A 22,732-nucleotide genomic window follows, 5' to 3' on the forward strand; every position below is an offset into this window, starting at 1 on the left:
TTTCTTTTTTAATAAATCTGCAAAAATGTCAAAAATTGTGTTTTTCTGTCAATATGGGGTGCTGTGTGTACATTAATGAGGAAAAAAATGAACTTAAATGATTTTAGCATATGGCTGCAATATAACAAAGAGTGACACATTTAAGGGGGTCTGAATACTTTCAGTACCCACTGTATACAGTATATTTGTTTCATGATGTGACTCCACAGTGGTTAAGGTTTGGTTAGGTTTAGGCACACAGTTGACTCGTTTAGGATTAGGGCAAGATTGTGGTTTTGATTAAAAGAGTAAGAGTGTTTGGTTGTCAGTGTTACAATAATTAATGTGGTTAAGGTTCAGGTACGGTCAGGGTCACGGTTTAGAGACTCCCATTAGTTGCACAGCAGGAAACAGGAAATGAACAATGGTCTTTGTTAAACTGTAATGTTTTGTTGGCCCATCTGTATACCCCGACCTCTACTGCATTGTCGGTAGGTTTTACTTGTTTTGTAAAAGTTTTCTTTGGTGATGGACTTTCTCCACCACCTTCATAGTGCTGCTGTGAGAATATGGACAGTTTGCAGTGGTTACTGAGTTAATATGTATTTAACCATGTCACTCACTTTTTGACAAAGGTATAAGATTTTTGTTTTATTTAATATTTAGAATAAAAGCAAGTTTATAGGTGTTCAATAAAATCTATTTGCTGCTGTGGTTAACGGATTTCACAGACATTCGTGATCTGACTCACAACAAGAAGAAGGTTGAGAATTTGGTGCCTGTCATTATTAATAATTAAGAACTCAGCACGCACCTTTGCTTCGAGTGAAAACAGAGAAAAAGATGCACAGACACACTTAAATGCACATTACACCAAAATCTTTTTTGCATCTTGTATTTTCTGAAACAGCACATGCATGGTTATGCATAAACATATGTAACACAAGCACTCACACTTTTTATTTCTCCCTCTCTAGCTCTCATACACACCCACCTAGGTGCTCACTCTCATTTATTCTGTCACTCTCAGCTACAACCATATACTACATATATTATTACACACAACACAAACATTTTCATAGGCTCCTTCAGCAAATCCTTACACCTCAGTAACACTGACACTCCAACCATGATGCAATAGCTCTTCAGGGACATCTGCCTGTCAGTCATCCGTGTTAACCAAAGGCATTTCAGGGAAACAGTTTATGTATTACACCCTCTGATGCACATACACACACACACACACACACACACACCATATCAACCTTCCAATCCTATTTCAGTAGAACAATAACAAATAATAACTGCTCATGCTTGGCAAACAGTGCAACATTATTACAGTGTAGCTACTGTATTAAGACTGTGGCTTTAGACCTGCCCTCACTGAAGTACATTTTATGAATTAAAATAAAAAATAAACGTATCCCAGTTGAGATGAGAGAGACAGATAGTGGAGCATTGTGTACATCCAAAAGTAGAACAAATACATGAGGCTGAATGAAAAAGAGTGGGTAAAATAAGAATAAGAAGAGGTGGGAGTAAAAAGGAGTTGGGGAGAAAGACATTTTAGAATTCAGAGCAGGATCAGAGATAAACTTGGCTCAGATAGGTCTCAGGACACAAGTACATTGGCTGTGCATTCCAAATTATGTGATGCTTTTCTGTCTCACTCTGACACCCAGCCCCCAACCCCCCTCACCACCTCTACCACCACCCACTTTCTTTTTCTTATCTCCTGCTCCTTCTTATCTCTCTCTTTCTTTCTTTTTCCTCTATAGTGCCACCACTGTTGTTTTCCTACTAGAGGCTAGACTGGGAGCGCTGGAAGCCAAGCGGTCAGATATTGTGGATTCAGCTGCAGTGCGAAAAATAACTGCACTAAAGTGCCTGACAGAGCCCAAGGTTATACTTACAGAGGTGTGGACAGAATGTGGCTGTTACAGTGGCAGCTATTTTATCTTCAAAACTCTTCTGTCGCTTAACCACTTGTTTGTTATAGCAGCAAAAGTTTAAGAATGTTAGTCCTAACAGAACTGGGCTTGAAAAATGTACTCATTGACTTATTCCTTATTATACAAAGTAATTACTTTACTTACAGTAACTACTGAATAACAAACATAATTACTTATGTTTCCATTATTCGGCCTAGCTGCATCAAAAGTGCCTTCCAACAACTTAAAAACTACCAGACCTATATGTCGCATCATCTGTATTTAACACTTGTAGAAATTTTAAAGAGAGACCTTTTGGAGGTATTTACTGATGACTTAGCCATTGTGATTGCAGCAGTCCTCACTGTGACATTATGTGGTTCACACACTCTGAACAGAATCCAGGTGACTCCTAAATGTAGTTAGCTAGGTAAGAAGACACAGCATGTAAATAAGGCAACTTTGGAGTCACCTGAACACATAGCAAAATCAAAACTCGATTGCAATTTAATATGTTGAGAAGCTGTATGAAGTTACTGTACAATGATGTCAGTATGTGCCCGGCCATGCTTGTACATTTCACGGCAGTTGTAGTTTATAATTAATTATTAACTTTGTTAAAGATGCTCTAATCAATATTTTTATATTAACAATGGATCAAATGACAATAATGCCAAAGGCGTTGCTCATAGTGACAAACCTACAAAAAGATTATTCAACTCCAGTTCAGCTCTGTGAATTATCGTAGTATTACTCAATACATTGTTTTGATTTTACAGCCCACAACTTTACTGCTCTGGTTTACTTTCATCATTCTCATCAGTGAAGGCAGATTGTGTTTTTAGCAAAAAAGCACTAACAACCCCACCATACACCACCTGTCTAGCACCAGATGGCACAGTTAGCAAGAAGCTGGTGAACAGCTGGTGAATAGTGAAGCATTCAGCAGCTAAGAAGCTAATATTTACCTCAGGACTTGGTGGAGACCAAAAACAAAACTATTGGAGAGTGAATATTGGACTGACATTCATCAGGTGGACATAAACAGACTGCTTGATTGTCTAAATGGGCCTATATTTGCTAACATGCTCATCATATCAACTTTAGTTTCTGTCTAACTTCAGTCCTAACTACACACTATGCTTTGTGTGGTTAAGTAATGGACAGCTTGTGACCAGCACCTAATGGAAGGTCAGAGGTACCGAGGTGTATCTCGCACGCAAGATTATAGTGCCATCTCAACTCCATAGACACCCCTAAATCCCACTGCAAGGCTCGGCATTACCTTGTTACTGCTCCTCTGCCACCTCTCACCTAAGCTGCCACAGGACAAAGAGATAAATAAGAGGTGCAGAGATAGAAAAAGGGAGAGCAGGGGAGTAAAGCCAAATAAATTCACATTTAAGCAAATTGACTCCTTTTAGGATTATTGGGGGTGAATTGTGGGCCTGCTCAAGTGATAAACGTCAACATTAGAAAATAAATTTAGTGGAAAGAAGGAAAGAAAATAATCTTCTGCCTTCAATATCAGTGATAGTGTGGCAGATCGGCTAGCTCACAAACACACACATACATGGAGGATTAAGTGCCTGCTGGTTAAAAAATTAGCAAGAAGTTTTTTCCTTTTTCTTGCTGATAAGAAAGAAAGAGGGGATAAAATTTATGCATGAAGCTCCTTCACAGATGGAGTGAAAATGTGAAAGTGAATACCTGAGCATTTACTGAGTGCGAGTTTATATTTATTTAATCCTGCCATTACTGAGTCTCACCATGACAAATCTCTATTGACAAGAAGACAAAAAAAACCACTATATCACTGTTTTATGTAGCAGGGATCATCACAAAACCAATCTATAAGGGTAAAAGATATTTCCTGCTGGATAGCTCTTATATGGAAGTATTCTAAGCACTGAATCACTGAAGGTTATAGCATATCTCTGGGTTTTATTGATTCTCAAACGTTCTGGGCAGGCAGCGGGGCAGACGGCCAAGGACGTGACAGCCAAGTCTTCCATCCCCACCCCTCTTGTTCTGCCCCTCCATTGCCCTCAGCCATTTCCTTTGTCTCTCTATTGTGGAAAAAAATGATTCTATTTTTAGTGTGAGCTTCAGATCTGCAAAGCACTTCTGTTCCATAGCAAGCGCACACACATACCCATCCAGCATATTTCCCGTCAGGTCCGCACAGGCCACAGCTCCCAAAAGAATCCAGTCTGATTGGGTGGCCAAGTCGACCAATAAGGTTGTGACCCTTTAATTCTGATGACATACTTTGTGCCTTTCTGAGGCGTGTGCATGTGTGTCAGTTGGCTAGAGGTTTTTCTGTCTGGTCCATAGGTTTGTGATGGGTCATTTTAATGTAGTTCCTGATCCCTGCTCTTAAAGAATCCACAGTATTCCTTAATATGTGATCCTCACTGCCTTCTGGTAATTATTTTCTGGGGCAGTGTTCACCTTAAAGTTTCTTGTTAAATCTCAGGAGGAAACTTATAACTGATGTTTTCATTGTTGTTATTGATTATAGTTCCCATAATTTCTTGCTAATCAGAAAGTAATTGATTTGTAATTAAATAATTTGTATAATTTCTGCAGATTCTTGGAAAGAATTGTACTATATTTTTTATACTTCTTACAAGGAGAATGGCCACAGTGTTCATTTGGTGCACCTTCACTTACGTCTTATGAATTGGTAGTCTAGTGTAGTATACACCAAAGTCAGGGCACAGCAGGCCAACTGAACATCTGTTTAGTTCCAAATTGCAGGCAAAATAAATTTATGGAAAATAATAATTTTATAAAAACAGTAAATTTATATATACCTATGTAAAAATACCTAAATTTAAATGGATTACAGTTAACCCAGTCAACCACGTTTTGGGAAATGCAGATCAAATTAACAGTTGCTTACTGTATAAAGCAAAAACAACTACAATATGCACTATACTTCTTTTACAAAGTAGAGTTCTGCAGTTGGGGTGAGTGTCTAAAAGTCATTATGGTCTAAATGAAATGATGTTTTTGGTTGTATTGTGGGAAATGTAGAGTAGGACAAAATCAAAACACCTCAGCTTGTGCTGCATCAATTTTAACTGTTGCTTTTCCAAACTGTCTCTTATGAGTCTCAGTTTTATTGAAGCACAGTAAAGTGTGTTTGTGTCCGATGACCCCTCTGTCCTACCCTTTGGAAGATTTAAGCCTATAACCATGACAGTGTGAGTTGAGAGAGAGGGGACAGATGTTACGACAATGGACATAGGTGAAAGCACAGCTCTCTTGTTCCCCAGAATCCCCCCGCATTTTCACAAGACTCATTTCATTAAGTAGATTTGAAGGCTGAAGCACACATGGTTAATTCATTCTTCCCACATAATCTTTAATTCAGTCACGCTGTGCTGGAACATGCCAGACTGGCCATGGAAGATAAAGAAAAGACATATGTTCCTTGAGTTCTCTGATGTTATAATGAGCCCATTCACTTGGCAGATTCAATTAAAAATACAGTATTCATCATATATTCTCTTTTCCAGATCAGGCTTGCCTGTTCTTTGGTATATGATTGTTCTTAACACATAATACAATTCCACATGCTTTAGAATAAATGGGATGTGGCTGTTTTGCAGTGGACCCGGTGCTGAATTGCCTTAACCTGTGCACGTGTTGGCGGTTTTCCATTTGGAGCGAAGATGGACCTCATGACTCATTACACATGCCTTTTGCTTGGAAAAGCCCACGAGGGGCCTTCTCCTCTCGCGTGCCAATGCTGTCACTCGGGGGATGGCACAAGTAGGATAACACTCTAATTATAAAATTCACTGTGAAAAAATGTCTTCTGCAGTGCTGGCAGGGATGAGATTAAACCTTGTTTTGGCTTTGGTTTACTTAAGCTTCTTGTGTCTACAAAGTTATAGTTACTGTATGGAGACTGGGGGGGGGTTTCCATTTGTGCAGTTATTGTCTAACTGCCTGCAAAATACTGAAGGTTTTGTAAATGTTTTGCAGAACTCTACCCCACAACTCAGATAAATGTTGGCAGTGACAGCCATGTGTTTCTGGCGTAATATAAAGCATTATCTGACATTATTTCACTAGCTTAGCTGTTAACTCCAACAGAAAGCAGGGGCTGAAATACATCATGGGCATTTTTATGCTATCACCTGTGTCAACAGTCTTACTGAATGGACAGTGAGGCCCATCCGTGCCTCACATGACTGATCCTGGTGGACCTCCCCTCTCGACTACTGTAACCTGTTCACAATCTTGGCTCAGTGGATCCCACGCTGACAAACAGCAGGAGGGAAGGAAAGGGTGGAAGGTAGAGGACAGAGACACTGACAGCTAGAAAGAGGGAATGTTGATGGGAGAGAGAGGTAGAGGTTTGGGGAGAAAGTAAAACAGAGATAGAGGTAGAGAGAGTCAGTGCAGTGTGACTAATCTCCCTTCAGTGGCAGCGGTGTGTAAGGATGCCTTCTATGACAACTAAAGTCACCTAACAGCAAGCCTGAAATGACAGACACCCACTGCGCCTGACTTGGCTCTGAGATTCCACAGCATCTGGCAGAGGGAAGGAGACACCACCTAGTTTCCATACAGCTTTAGTGGAGAAAGAAGAAGATGATGACCCCGTGTGGGTGATTCTGTTAGTGGGACAGGGGAGCTGGGAGATGAAAAGAAAAAATAAGTCAAGTAATGTTTGTGCTGCTGTGACGAACACAGATGGGGACGGAAGCAGCAGGAGGTGCTGTCTTCATTCTCTTTTTCTCCTTCTTTCACTTTGTTGGAGATTGTTTAGGTCTGAAGGGAGGGATAAACTAGCCATCTCAGCTAGTCGTTGCCCATTAGTTTTCTTGGCTTTTAATTTAACCAAGCTTTCAATCACCCCTAATTCCTCCACAGTACATCAGGCTTTCTTGACATTGGCTAAGGTAAAATTGGCTTTGAAAGCCTCTGCAGTTACAGTTTGTGTTTTGGTCAGGCTGCCCCACTCTTTAGCCTAGGTCTTAAAAAACAAACACTGGTCAAATGGTGAAGGCTCGTTTAAAGGAAGGCCCCTAACCCTTTTGCTTGCGTTTACTTTCTCTCACACATTAAACTTGGCATCCCAGGTTGTGTGTGCTTGTTTCCACTTCTCCCAGAGACAGCCTTCAGTATGAAGCTGTGCTGTTGGATATTTTCAAGCAGTCAAGGTGGCAGAGCCTGATTATGTGAGCTTGCTTGGTTGTGTGTGTTTGTGTGCCCTTCTGGCTGTGTGTGATGCAGCAATGAGTCTTCTGCAGTCTTATTCTGGAGCGGAGTAACAGGGTGACCTGGGAGAGGCACTGAGAGTCACTGTGACATTTAAAAGCAACCTTCCACCGTCTCACAAGATAGACAATATATTTGTCACTTTCTCTGGCTCTCTATGCCCTGCCTTCTGTGAACCTCTATGTAGTTATCTTATAATAGAAAAAGATAAAGATATATATCTGCCAACATACCTATCTATATCTATATATCTCTCTCTGACACATTCATATTGTTAGTACATGGGAAAATGCATGCAAGCGCATACACTATTTGGCATCACATAACTCATATTTGCGCACTCCTTTGTTGCATCAACATCATCAACATCGACCACAATCTTCCTTCCCATACAATGGAGACTGTCCTCCTGTAAAATACGACAGTATACGTCGTTTGTATAATTACAGGTAATTACAGCAAAATGTTTGTGTTATATATAGTTTGGCGACATCTAGTGACTGTATTAATCATGACATGGGGAGAGGAGTAAGTATATTGAGGCACAAAGTCGACATTAAGCGGAGGTTGGGGTTGGTGTTGACCCTAACACCTAACCCACAAAAAATTATTTCCCTCAGGGGAGTTGAGTTCAATTCCAGTGTGTGGTTTGTGCTTTTGTTCCTAAACATAACCAATAATGTTTTGTGCCTAAACCTAATCAAATATTTTTATCCTAAAACTAACCAAGTACTTTTTGTGCCTGAAGTGTTTTGAATAGCAAAATGAAACTGTGATGTTTCATAATCATAACGTGATATTTATGACAGTTTCCAAGACGACTGAGTTCCACGGCTTGCTCCTATCTAGACCCATCATGTTTATGGCTGTTTCCATGGCAACAAATGTCCGTAAAGCTTGGTAGTACAACATACGTTGTCATTAATGTTGGCGGGATTGTTGCAATTCCTCCCGTGACCATAGGAGTGCTATTTAATGTAACACCTCTGTGGGCTGCAGGAGAGGAAAGAGACAAATGACCGTATGGGTCCTATAAGCTGGAGGACTTGTTGATGGAATCGGAATCCTAAAAATCCAGTTAAAAACATCAGCTTCTTTGATCATGCATTTGGACACGCTTACAAATAGGTGACATACAGCAGCATGTATGCATAGTACCCAACATGCACGAAGGCATTAGCATAATCCATCATTTGGAGCTGCTGATTAACGTTAATAGTATTTCTCAGAATTACACTGGCATCTCCTTGCATTCCAATCACCTAGATTTCATGCCTCCTCTCTGCAGGCAACCCTCTTAATTGCTGAGAAAGAAGAGCAGCAATGAGTACTATCTGCTGAGCCTTTGATATGCACTTATCTTTTAGCAGTTTCATATTATGGAAAAGAAAATTGCCTTTAAAAATGACTGGTGCCTTATTATTTTTGGTCCAATTAATTTCATGAAAAATAATGTCTTTACAAAGTGGCAGGGAAAAATAATTACAAAAGAATAATTGACAAGGACTGAAAAGCACACAGGAAGGATGACTGAATGCAAATGTACTATTATTTTGTAATTCATAAATAATACTTCCTGATATTTTTTCAGACAAGCTTCATAGTTGGAACATATCCAGAAGTGTAGAAAAGAGTCATTTTGATGACAGCTTGACCTGAAAGTAGGACATTTGCCTCAATGTTCCTTGAAGTGGGAGAGTAAAACTGACCTAAATTCTCTCCTGTTTATTCAGCCATTTTAGGTGCTGGCTATTCACGGCTCTATTTCAGTGCTCTCCTTTATTGTCTGTTCCTGAACATAGCTACTTTTGTTTGTTTGTTCATTCTTGCTGCCTTTCTCCCTGGTGCCTTCTGTTTGTATCACCTTTCAGTCTCAAAGCATACATGAAAGTAGCTTTAACTGGCAGCGACACATTTAGACAGCTGTTGATATACCCCACAGTGCTCAGCAGCAGGGAGTCTGTTAGCTTGGCTTCCCTCAAAAAGACTTGGTGTAATCCACTCCTGTTTCTGCTCAAAACAATCATCTTATCTCATTTATACAATCCTGTATTCATCTCCCACTGACTTACAGTATTGCTTCAGGATGCAGAATAAAGCCTGATAATGGTTCAAGCAATTGCTTCAAAAACCTCTTTACTCGATCAGTGCTCGTCATCTTTTTAATGCATTCTAGGGAGTTTGGTGCAGTTCTGGTTAATTTAGCACAGCTCCAATGCACCGAAATGTGGTCATGAATTGGAAATGAATGAATGCGAAGTGAGACTTGGACTGTTGACCAGTATCAAGCTGACATGACAGTTATACACACAGAGATGGCATATGTTGCCCAGTGTGGCTTCTCAGCCACCGCCACAGGAGAGGTTTGACTCAGCAGCTATTTTATGTCCAAGGTATTCATTCATACATTAGATTAGATTGCCTGAGGTCAAAGTGTGGTGCACAGCAAGAGCACTCCAGGTAAAGATACATGATTAGCAGTGAAAGACAGTGATGGAAGCAGTAATCAGATCCTCTCTTTAGTAAAAGTACCAATAAATGAGTATAAAAATTAAATGCTTGTGTATTACCAGCAAAATTTCAAAACTATAAAAGGAAAAATTACTGTTTATTGTGACTGTTATATCATTATATATGACATTATTATTATCCATGAAAGTGTAAGTAGCATATTACTTTGGTAGCTGATAACGATGGAGCTTGTTTTAACTGCTTTATATTTCTGGACAGGCCTCCTCCAAAGGGTTGGAAGATAAATCTGAGGGATTGTGATGTAGAGATCATCACAGTCACATAAACTCAGTTTTCCATAACCCCCACTCATCAATTCCTCCCTACCTCCTACTGTCCTACTGTACTACACCCAAAAGCAACACTGTCCTCTTGTAAAACAAAAGGAGAATATATGTTGTTTGTGCCAGCAGGTTATTATGATAAAAGTTACATATTATGTAACTTATATAGTAATTATGACATGAGCATAACAAATGTTTTTCACCTAACCAAGTGTATTTACTAAAAAACACCTGGTTGTAATGTAATAGCTCATTTTAAAGGCTAATAATCTTTTTAGATTTTCCATTAATTTTGGTCACTTTAATTATTAATTAAAATTCCCAAATTATTGTTAATCATTTATGATATTTTGTGAGACTGATCTGAATACAACTACTGATTTGATCCGGTTACACCTACATTTTATTCTTTAGCTTAATCTTTATATAGTACCTACAATGATGTGATTTACTGAGGAAGAAGAACAGAAGACAGTTCTTCTATACACATTTGTATTCATTTTTGTACAGTTCTTTTTTGTATAATATCACATAATAAGCCGTACTAAATCCCATTTAATAAATTTAGAGATGAATTGTCTTTTTGGTGGAAATCTGAATCATGATTAGGTCCCCAGATGTTGACAACAACTGATCTTTAGTGATGCATTGCATTTCATATGTCTTTAAGCAAAATCTTAATCAGAAACTAATAAAATGTAGTGAATCAAAACTAAAATATTTCTTTTCTGGAAGTATCATGCAATAGAGTGGAAGTATGATATTTGAGTCAATGTACTTTTCCGCACTGCTGAAAGAAGACATGATTTGTTTGGTTTACTGTGTTAGTCACACTCATATTTTATTTAATACATTTTATAAGCTCTACTAATATATCTTTATTATTACAAGTAACTGGAGATAGGCTTTATCATCTTCCCGAATCATAATCCTTCCAAGGTGAAGCAATTACACTGCAAATGGCACAAATTTAAACAGCAGCAATCTGTGTGTTCAGTGGTTAGTGGGAGGGAGCGACCCACGAATTGATATTATCACAGAAATACCTGGTGGTTTTGAAACTAAATGAATCTCAAATCAAAATAAAATGAGCATCCTCTTCTGTAGACTCTCAAAGTCATAAATGGAAAGAAGAAAAAAGAGGAGTGTGGCTGGGACCGGGGTGGCTAATGCACTCTATTCTCAGTCATCATTTTTCTGCACCTCTCTCTTTCCACCTCACCTCCTAGCCTCTCTCAGCTGGTGAATTTTCTGTAGTAAAGTTCACTTTCATCCTATGGTTCTTTCCTCTCTCTTTCCATTCCTTTCTCTCTTGCTTCATCACTGACACCTCAGTAGGCAAGGTGCAGTGTAGAGTCTTGATCCTAGGCAGGTCACCCCTGGCAACAGACCACCCACCTCACTGCTGCCAGCATGTTACAGGGTGGTCCAACTACCTTTGGTGCTCATGTTGGCAGCTGGTTTCCCCATCCACCTCCCACCCCTGTCACCCAGCCGACATCATCTACTTTGATTGGGAAACAAGCTTCTGTCCCCTCTTCTCCTTCACTTCACCCTCCACAAATATATAGCTGGCACAGCCAGCGAGGGATCATCAACACTGTTTACTGTAGGTGCCATCCATTAGCATTAGCATTTTAACACCTGTTCCCGGGCACGTGGGTGTTAGCACTTCTAATTTTAATGCATCGTGCAGAGACGACACTGGACAAACAAGGACTGTGACAGAATAACAAAAACAATTGTCAGTGTCTATTTGTGTGTGTTCACACGCACATTTGTGTGTTTACATTCATCAGCCCGTCTGTTGGTGCCTGGAAGTGCGTGCCCGGAATGGAATGTTTGCATAAACAGATGGATGAGAAGCTGCATCTCTCACTTTCTAAACATCTTTGTCAGTTTTTTCTCCCTCAGTGAATTTGTGGTCCAAGCTTTGCTCAACGTTCAAAGATGTGGCTGCCACGCACAAGACAAGAGAACAACTACTGTATGTCCATCCCATTTTATCAGGAAGAGTCACTATAGCGTGGCTTAGAATTTGTATCTTTGCTCCAGTAATTACCACCTATTGTGTCATTTGGGCTGAAGCGCATCTATCTAAAATACTGTGCTGTTTGTTCCCCTGAATTTTCCCTCTGGCTTTCTCTTTCTCCCAGTGTGGTTTTGCTTTGCATATTACCCCAGACACGGTAAGGAGAGCGTGCAAAATACAGAGGGTGGCTCTTTAAACAAGCTGAAATCTTTTGTGTGTCTATTCAAATAATTTCACCCTGTGACTCTTTACCAAGCAGCTGCAGTGATGCATATGATTGCGACTGAAAGTATTCTCTTTAGGAAAACACACAGAAAGGTCAACGATAACGACTGTGATTTTGGGTGTGTGGGGCACACTAGTATGTCTTTATGATTTCCATTTACTTTCACATAAGCACTTTAGTCTGTTTTGTTTCAGAAAGAGTAGTGGGTAGGTTCTGTGCAAATGCAAACACTGGAATAGTGTTCATTTCAGAAAAAGGCAGGAAGGAGGGAATATAAGATGAACTGTGTACCTGACTGATTTATTGTGTGTTGGGTCCCACCAAACAGAAAATACTCAAATTCAGCAGCACATTAAATTAAATATCTGGCAAACAGAGTCTAATTTGATCACCAAGCTGTTTCAATTTCATTAGCCTAGTCCCTAATGGACTTTCACTGCATATTATTCCATCCAGCACAAACCCCATTCATTGGCTTTTTTTTTTTTTCTCTAAATGACCCCCCTGGCATGTTAGGACCGTGTTGTCCAACACGACACAGCGTGAGGTCACACAACATCGGCATTTTCCTTAATGGACAATGGAATAGAGATACAGTGAGTAAATGGGATCAAATCTGCTGGCATGTTAGGACCGTGTTGTCCAACACGACACAGCGTGAGGTCACACAACATCGGCATTTTCCTTAATGGACAATGGAATAGAGATACAGTGAGTAAATGGGATCAAATCTGAATTCACACTGAGTAAAGACAATCAAACCCAGCACCTTCTTAACAGCTGCTGAAAAACATCAGTCCAAAGTGAGCTTTAATATGATCATGGCAGTGTTGTGTGTGAGCATGAATGTGCAGGCTACTGAAGCCCATTGTTTTTGCATATGGCCTGATGGTTGTTAGTGGCTGTTAGTGAAGTAGTGTAGCAGCAGATCGAAGTTCATGGCTGATGTTTTACCGGGCTTCTGTGATTTAACAGGCTTGTAATTATGCAATTTGCATTATAATAACTTCAGCTGTGTAGCATTCTCACCATAAACAGAGATGGAGCAACACTTGGTACCTTTGAATGGCTCTGCTCTATATAGATGGTATTTTTATTCTGTTGGGAATCTATAATAACATTGTGTAACAAAGTAGTATGTGGAGCCACAATGGGCAAGAGACGGAGTACACCCTGGACAAGTTGCCGGTCTATCAAGGTGCTGACACTAAGAGACAGACAACACCACACACTCATTCCTACGGGCAATTTAGAGTCACCAATCAACCTAAGCTGCACGTCTTTGGACTGTGGGAGGAAGCCGGAGTACCCAGAGAGAACCCACGCAAGCACGGGGAGAACATGCAAACTCCGTACAGAAAGGTTGGGTCAGGCCAGGCTCAAACTCGGAACCTTCTTACTGTGAGGCGACAGCGCTAACCACTGCAACACCATGTCGCACACGATGTATCTGTTGTTTGCTTAAAGCCATGCTATAATGGTTAATGTGAACTAAATAATTAGAATTAAGAGTTGCAAGTTAAAGAAATCTGCATTAAAAAGGAAAGCATGATGATAGAAATTGAAAGACAAATATATGCCGTTTAAGTATTTAAATGCAGAAGTGTATATTGGTCTTGTGAGTGAGTAGGCTGTGCATTTTTTTTTGTCCTGGTATCTTGATAGGTGAAGTTTTTCATATCTATTAAGTGAAACCATATTAAACACTGTGGTGCTTAAATTTAGGTACAGATTCAGTGGCAGCGCACGATGCAGAAACTAAAGGTTCTTTTTGGGACGGTGGCTTTATTGAGACAATACAGCCAAGACACTGGCAGTAAAATATGGTAGTGATGATTAGGATCAGTGCAGTGTCCGTTTTCTATGTTCCAAAAGGCTGTAAGTGATAGTATAGAGCTGGAGAGGACTCTGCGGTAACATTGATAAATGTTTTCACCAGGTCGCTCCGCCATTAGTGTCAGGACAAGTTACAGCCACAAGAGCGGATAAACAGGAAATGGAGAAAGAGCGGGTGTAAATAATTGATAAGGCTGACCCTGTGCGATTCATATTCTGTGGCAGAGGATCAAAGAGTGAGGCTCAGAGTTTGACATTGAGCCCGAGCGCAGGAGTCAAAGCCATTACCTTCCCCGGCAACGCTACTGCGTGTGTTTGTAGTAAAACTGCAATAACTTTTCCTCTTTTGTTTGGGCTAACACTAGCTGGCACTCCTGGGCAATAACCCACTAGCTAATGGACTCACTTGTATTACCCCAGCGATTACCCACCATTGCACTAAGTAAAGCTCAGTGGAAGCCATTTTGATCTTATCCATTCTATGATGCTGTCCCTGGCTCTCTCAGGTGTGAAATGTAGCCTGTGTTAGACCTCTGAGTTCTTTTAGGCATGATCAATATTTCAGGCCTCTGTGCCTTGTATTTTCCCATGTGGCCTCTCACAACTGCTCTGCAGCCAATTATGAATGTCTGAATGAACATTTGAGCTAATTAATGATTAATGAAATTTCATAGTTTTCAGAGGAATGTTTATTTGGATAGTGCATTAAGACCGTCACCGTACAAAGCCAATAACCCTGAACTCTGTAGCCTGCTTCTGATATGAGAAAATAGAAGTAAAATCATGTCTGCAGCTTTTTATTTAATGCCACTATACAGTATGTTTCCATAGTAAGTGGATTTTGTGGTTCCTGTCTCTCAGCTGAACTGCTTATGAATCACAGCTATGAACAGCTGCATATATATCAAACTGTACTTTATTCATGACATTCAAATCTGTATTTCTCCTCCTTTTTCCTTTTTCAAGACTTTGTCCCTTTCATGACCAGCAAAAGCCAATAACTGTACAAAAGTTATACCAGCTTAAGTGGACAGTCAGTTTTAGTTAAATTACAAAGAAAAAAGTTGACACTTTATTTTCCCAAGTTTTGCAATATCCATCTCTGAGGTTTCTGTTGCCACACCAATAGAACAGAGAATGGGTTTTCTGGTGCTCACAGCATTGAAAAATTTGATTTTAAACTTACAATCTTTTCCCTTCAGGATCATTGGCCTTGTTACTCTGTTTAATCTACAGAACTCTCTGTGCCAGTTTTTCAAAGAAGTAGCTTTCTATCAAAGAAATAAACCCTATGAAAGCTCCTGACAGTGTCATGTGAATTATCCAGAGTAATGGAGACAGTGGTCTTAGGTTTTAGTAAGAAATATGGCTTTTAAATGTACATATTCAGTCCCATGAGCGCCGCAAATTACAGAAAAATGCAGGTGTGCTACATACTGTATTTTTATGGTAAACAAAATCAACATCACTTCATCTCTCACTAATTCTGATGATGCCTATGGAAGTCAGCTCCGGAGCCACTGGTTCTACTGACGATACAAATTTTTGAAAATGAGTCACAAATTAATTGTTGAAGTGCACCAGAGACTTTGTTTCTATAATTGGGGCTTTCAGTTTCACTAATAGTGTTACAAAATTTTGAGACCACAAAAAATAAGCCAGGCTCTTATCTAGCCCAGGGCCTGTCAAGATGTCAATACATCCTGTTCATGAAATAATGACTCACACTGCAGGCCAGCATGCACGCAAATCTCCAGAAGCCTCTAACATCCTATCCTTTAGCAACTTTCTGACTCTAGAGCCTGATGCACACCAGAACAGACAGCTACAAATCACTGAGCCATCTATGAGTTATCTTTGTCTATTACTGACAATAAATGGCTTTGGCACTGTGAAGACCAGGTGCATCAATCCAGCGCAGCTCATGACGTCCTAGCTTCTCCATTCTATTGATTCTACTTTCACTGCATCCATGATCCAGTTTTGATGCCCTTTTACCGCAAAAGCTAACTTGAGCGCTGATGTCAGATGAAAGGCTGGATATGTAACCCAAACTCCCAACCTGGGACATGTTCACATTCTTGATATCAGATTCTTCTCGCTCCCAACTGAGACTTAATATAGATCCACTGGAGTCATCCCACTACAACTACTCTGTGCGTGTACCAAATTTCAATCATGGTTTGGTTGCAATGTAATACCTTTTGTCAGGGGGAAAAACTCCCACATTAATAACATTCTTTGACCTTAAGGTGCTTTCAGTACACATCTTCCCATAGAAAATATCTGACACATGACGACATAACTTCATGCATTTTTTTTGGTGCCATATCTCTTTTGTCAGTTTTTTTTCTCTGCAGCACAGCTAAATGTGCTAATTCTACCCATTTCACCTCCGTAAAATTGCTTTGAGGTGTATGTGCCTGTCTGGGGCCTGTGGCTTAGCAGAATGACCGTTTAGTGATCCAGGGATGGGGTCTATTGTGAGCGGCTCGTCCCCCTGGTACAGCAGCTGTCTGCTAAGGGCTGTGATGGCTGCCTGCACGATCGCCCACCACTTCTTTGAGTGATTCTCACTCTTTCATTCTGCCTGGGGCGCTGCATGTGTTGGAGGCATTGATCGGCCTTGAATTGGATTGCAGCGGGCCTGATTACTGATGTCAGTGTGTGCCGGGTCACGTGGGACCACTAGAGCGCCTTGTGCCAAGTCAGGGCCAGCTAGATGTGGGGAAGGGTGTGTGTGTGTGGAGTGGGGGTGGCAGGGTGTTACATTCTGAATTACATTTATCGGTCTTAGTTACAAAGCAAGAAGCACATTCTTGAGTGCAAGGTTATACTCTGTGACTTTGTGTTTGTGTGTTGTTCTGCTTGCATGTGTGTAAGTGTGTAAGTGATTCTGTGTGCATCATTTGTTTATGCCTCGAACAGTGGCCATCATCTTTTCTACTAAGAAAACAATAGCCATTTTTCCCCTTTGCTTGGGAGACAATGAAGTACCTTCCCGCCTCGCGAGTGACAGGCCAATAAAAAACGTAATTGGATCTGTCAGTCAAACACCACTGCAGCACGGGGGTGGGTTGTTGTCCGGAGGGTAGCTGGACAACAAGAGTAGTACAGAGGGAGAAGGAAAAAGGCAGGCAGAGGTATGCTGCCACAAAGCACTACCACACACAGTCCCCTTTCTGCACATTGCCGAGAGGCAGTCAGCAACAGTTATAGAGGTGTACAATTGTTGTGTTTTGTTGTTTGTTTGTACCAGGGCCAGGGGGGTGACAATCTGTCTTTGTTTGTAGGTATTAGTGGGTCGGTGATGTGGCTTTGATGCGTCTACACAGGAGATCCAGGGTTGCCAGAGTCTCTGAAGGTCACAGCGGGTGTTGTAGTGATGATGTGTCTGTTTGTGCTTTGTATGCGCTCAGACCTTCAGACAAGTTGTTTTTCGTACCAGAGAAAGGTCCTGTCATTAGTCAGGAGTGCCCGGATGCTTTAGTAGTATTTTTCACATTACAACACACACACTGAACATCATCTTGTCATATTAAATTATCAGCATGTTTGTGTGCTTACCTTAACCTGTCCAAGTGCATGGGTTATGTGGATTTGCTGCCAGATAAGCAGCGTGCGCATCTCTACACATTGCAGTGCATTTGTCTGTATCTCAAAGTTTTAATGACAACTACTTAAATTAAGAAGCCCATTTGCAGCCTCTCTGACAGAGGCATTAAGTGCGCATTCAGACATTCTGCTCCTCTGACTCCTACTTTGAGCCTTACCCTGGCTTTTAGCAGATGGCTTTCTCATGTTTTTGGTGACAATGTTTATCCATTATTAGCTGAGCTGCAGATTGTTACAGTGGAGAGCCATTCTGCTGTTACTTGCATTATGGTCTCAAGCATACTATAATGCTGTGTCGTATCTTTTTATGAATAAAGAATGTTTTAACTATAAGTGAGAGTATTGCTTTGAAGGCCGTGCTGGTCTTCCACAACGCTTTTCTTTTTTCACATTTTACTGCATACTTTAGACACTTTTCTACTTCCTTAAAAACTTGGAATGAGGTGGATGCACTGTATCTTAAATTTAGACAACAATAATCTCCTGTCCCACTGGACATAAAAAATGCTAAGGAACAGAAACAAGATCCTAATTCAGAGGACTGAAAGTAAACTGTCTTCTTTCTTCCAAGGTTTTCCACATGCTTTACTTTAGGAGTAAAGCTGCTGGAGCAAACTTGGTTTAAATATTTAGTATATTTGTTCTTTATTGTTGTCATTTTTCTTTTTATAAACAAAACCTAAAATGTAAGGGAATGCCAATAAAATTGCACACTTTTTTTTATTATACACTGCAGTTTTCTGTCATAATTCGATGGTCTAATAATTTAATATGCTGTTTAACTTGGTGTATATTTGAGAATGTAAAAGCATGAGGGACCGTGTAAAGTACAGTATATGGTGGTCTTACCAAGGGCTCTTCTACAGTGTTACACTGCAACATTAAATAGAGGTCAGCAGATTTTAAGTATTGTGTCATGTAACTTGTAGTAATTTTGCTTTTGTGCTGACAAGCACTGTAAAAGTCCGCTTGACATTATCAGTGTCTGTATTATAACACCATGCAGGGCCATTGTCTCAGGTGATCTGTTAACAATATGTGTCTGCCCCTTGTGCAAACCTTCCTAATTTTGGTTTTGTTATGAGAAACGGTCCCTCTGCTCTGGGCTTCTAAAGTGTAGGTAATTACACAGACAGATTCCCTGTGGGGGATTAAAACAAATGACACAGAAAACACAGCTCTTCCCTGTCGCCACTCACTCAAGCTCTGTTTCCACTCTAAAACCTTTTGTTTGTATTATCTACACACCCATGAATATGCAAGCGGTCACAGTAAAACATGTTGGCAGCTCACGAAAATTAGTGAGGTCAAAGGGCAAGGAGTCTGAAAATGATGGGGAGGCATCACAATGTATGGACCTGGTATAACTGGTTTAGCATTGGGAGCTAAACAAAACATGGTATTCATACAGTTTGTAAGGACCACAGCAGAAAAGGCATCTGCCCTAGCAGTTTTGCAGTTACAGGCAGTAGGGAGCATTACTCATCATTACAATCTCTGCTGGCAGCTTATTTTCATCACATTACGGTGGTATAATGAAGCGTAGCATGCTAGCGGCCTCAGGTTCTCTGAATAGTTCACCATTAGCACCAATCAAGGGCATTCACTTTACTGAACTTTTTACAATTAGTTTATTGTTTAATTAATTCATTACTGCCCAAAAATACCCGTAGGTGGAATCGTGGTACAGTGGCAGTTCAAATTTTCAAACTGGTCTAGCATTAACAGTGGTGACAGATTTGATGTGACTCACCATTTAATGGCAGTTGCCACTTTAGTAAAGTACTGTATTCAAAGATCTGGATTCATTTATTGCTGGGATCTGACTACTAACCTGACCACTGACCAATTTTCTGTTTTCTTTGGGTCTTTTCCAGGAGCAAGGCAAAGTAGGTGTGACCTTCAACATTGGGACAGTGGACATCAGTGTTAAGGAGACAAGCACAGCAATAAATGATGGCAAATACCATTTGGTCCGGTTCACCAGGAACGGGGGCAATGCCACTTTGCAGGTGGATAACTGGCCAGTCAACGAGCACTTTCCCACAGGTACTGTCCCTCTTAGTCCTTTGTGTGATGAATTCTACAAGAATCAGAGTAAAATTATATTTTTAAAACTACTGGACACCACCAAGCGACAACCTCTGAGGCTGAGAAATGAAGCCACTGCCAAAGTGTTAAAACCTGCAGCTCCTCAAATGGCCAGTTGAGCCTGGCTCCAAAAGAGAGTCAATCCCCATTGACTCCCATGTCAAGCTGCCCAACTTTACAACAGAAATACGCATGTTCACAGCCTGGTACAAAAGACAGTTTCTATAGCTAATTTCCACTTTGATGACAACAGCATGGGGGTGAATTTTTATATAACTTTCCCATTTATATTACATTGAAACTAAAAGTTATGCATAATTAAAGGTATGGTTGCTTTGAGTGACAGACGGGAGGATCCCACTAGGTGTCTACTGAGATTCTTTCACGCTCCAACTCTTTGTCCATTTTTGGATTAGCAATAGCAGGCAGAGTGAAGCACTACCAATATGGTGAGAATCAGGCTTGAGTTTCAAAACTGTTCTTCAGAAAACCAATGGGTGACATCAGGGACAGTTTGCCCATCTTTATATACAGTTAGTGGAAAGCACCTATTTGATTAAGCACATGGCACCACCAAGAAGAAACAGCTAATACAAATATATGGACTTCTTTCTGTTCTCCTGAGACATGTAGCTTACCCACACTATGCTCTTTCATGCCCTCACACCTGACTCCACAGAAGAGGAGGGCACCATGCTAGAATCTTTTTTGTCTTGCAAGCAGCATTACCGGCACAACATCTGGCCAGTTCATTTCAGGAAAAGGATTGAAAGGCACCAAGAGCTATTTGGTAGCTGCACAAGCAAGGAGAGGATAGAGGCAGAAACTGAGGGTGGCCTGTTGGCCAGATAGAACTCCTGCCTGCCTGTATCTCTCATTCCCAGGTCAGCAGAAGCAGCACAGTAGCAGAATACAAATAGGGTCATCAAACAGAGCCTGCTCCATCTGGAGGCTCCAGCACTGCCTTCATTTGGACCAGAGATGTGCCACTCAGCTAGCTGGGTGAGGGAGAGTGGGAGAAAGAGTTAACGAGAGAAGGGAGCAAGGAAAAAATCATCTCCTGCTTAACAGTCTATTAAATTGATTTGGCTCTCCTGGTCTTTGATATCTGTCTCCATGTTAGCCAACTTAAGGGAAGCCACCTTTGTTTCCATGTTCCCCATTACCCGCTCTACAATGTCACTTAATCAAACAAAGCAGACACACAGGGATGCAACATGGGCACAAAGTGGCAGTTGAGGCAAGGAGAACTTGGGATGACAAAAGATAATGTAAAACTTCATTGATCTCTGTGGTAAAATTGTGCCTTAGCTGCATGACATGTTTGGACAGAAACAGATGTAGACTAAGTAAACAGTATTGAAGATTATATACTGTTATATCACCAGATGTAGAGCTAGAGTGAACAGAAGTGTGTCCAAGAATTCAAGGACTAGGAACAAAGAAAAACTGTGCAAAAATGTTGATGCTACCCAAAGGTAAGGAGGAAACAAATAGGATTTGATCTCTTTCACTTCTTACCAGCCCTACAGCATGCTCCTAGTCACACACCTTCACCGAGGACAGGGCACATTCTCTCCTGGCGTAACCTTGCATGTTGTTTCAGTTTGGTTCAACGCCAGCGTAGATGATGTTAATCTCTTCTGTGTCTGGCTTTCTTTTGCCACTGGCTGTCTTTTGCTTTTTTTGACCAGATACAGTTAGATGGGTTTCATAACTGCCTTTCAGTAATGCTGGAAGAACATACTGAGAAACTTTGTAACATGTGGGACATGCATGATTGTGGTCTCCATCACGTAAACATTCACACTCACAGATAGCAATTGAACCCCTATAACCTTCATCATGACCAAAAAGTATAAATGATCCAAAGCCAGCATCCAATCAGAAATTACCCGTAAGCGGCTTTTTCACTTTGGAGTGCCCCCTTTTTGTCCACCTGCCATTGTCTTGGAATTGAGGTTGGGGGGATCGAATGTGTTGTAATTTCTTTTTTCTCTCCTGCGCAGGTAATTTGCAGGACACTCAGTGATTGTAATTCAACAGTGATTTTATTTATTTATTTGCTCTCCTTGTAAAGGTGTCATCTCACAAGTAATTACATGTTAGGGTGCCGATTCATCGACTGCTTTCTCACACCCCTGATGCTCACTTGAAGGCAGCATCTGCCTCGAGGCTCTCGGGTTGCTCAATAAACAGTTACTGGATCTGGGCATGCCCTCCCTCCCTAGTAGGAAATAGGTGAGGATAAAGTTGTTGGTGGATTGCTTGTCAGTCAAAGTCTAGGATGCCATGCCCAAGCATACAAGACATCTGCTCAAATGACTTTTTTGTAAGCTAATATTTAATCAGCACACCCATACAGCAGTGTTTCCATCACTGCTTTGTCTCTCCCTTTACTCTCCCCCCCTCTAGTGCCCTCTAAGATCTTTATTCTTTTTTGTCCCCAAATTCACTCATATGTTTCAAATTCTGTTCCTGTCAGCGATCAAGACTCTGCATCTCTCCCACAGTCCTGTGTACTTTTGTGACAACCCACATCACTGTGGGGGCTTCTATCTGTTTAGTGAGAGGATTCCAGTTTCCTTATATAACACTCAGAATCCCTGTACTGTTTGATTTTGGATCATATGATTTTTGTGCATGAGTTTGAATCTTTGAATAAAAGAATTACTAGACCAAGCCAAGCGGAAATTGTGCATCACATTTTGGTGGAGCTGCCTGAGGTTCAGGCATTGTCTCACATGAGTGACCATTGGCCTAACGACTCAGCTCTAGCCTCGGGGAAAGTGCTTCGGTGTGTGTGTGTGTGTTCCATTTGAAGTAGCTACAGGAGGGTTGGTCATAATTGCAATGGCCTTATGTTCATTTCCAGAAGCACAGATGCACTCAGACACACAGAGATACTCCCACAACCTGAAACAGGCACAATGAGCAGCAACATTTTAAGATATCTGCCATCTTTGTCTTGAAATACAGACAAAAA

The 22,732-nt window shown here is 40.8% G+C and overlaps 1 protein-coding gene across 16 annotated transcripts in view; it reads left to right on the forward strand.

Annotated features, from left to right (window-relative positions):
• nrxn3b (neurexin 3b) overlaps positions 1–22,732 on the forward strand; it is a 444,405-nt gene that overhangs the window by 379,242 nt on the left and 42,431 nt on the right. For all 16 annotated transcript variants that reach the window (XM_020618121.1, XM_020618122.1, XM_020618120.1 and 13 more), the window contains one exon: positions 19,533–19,704. In XM_020618121.1, coding sequence (XP_020473777.1) covers positions 19,533–19,704 — 172 coding nt within the window. The remainder of the gene's footprint in view (positions 1–19,532; positions 19,705–22,732) is intronic.

The sequence above is a fragment of the Monopterus albus genome, unplaced genomic scaffold (genome assembly GCF_001952655.1).
Source record: "Monopterus albus unplaced genomic scaffold, M_albus_1.0 scaffold201.1, whole genome shotgun sequence".
NCBI lineage: Eukaryota > Metazoa > Chordata > Actinopteri > Synbranchiformes > Synbranchidae > Monopterus > Monopterus albus.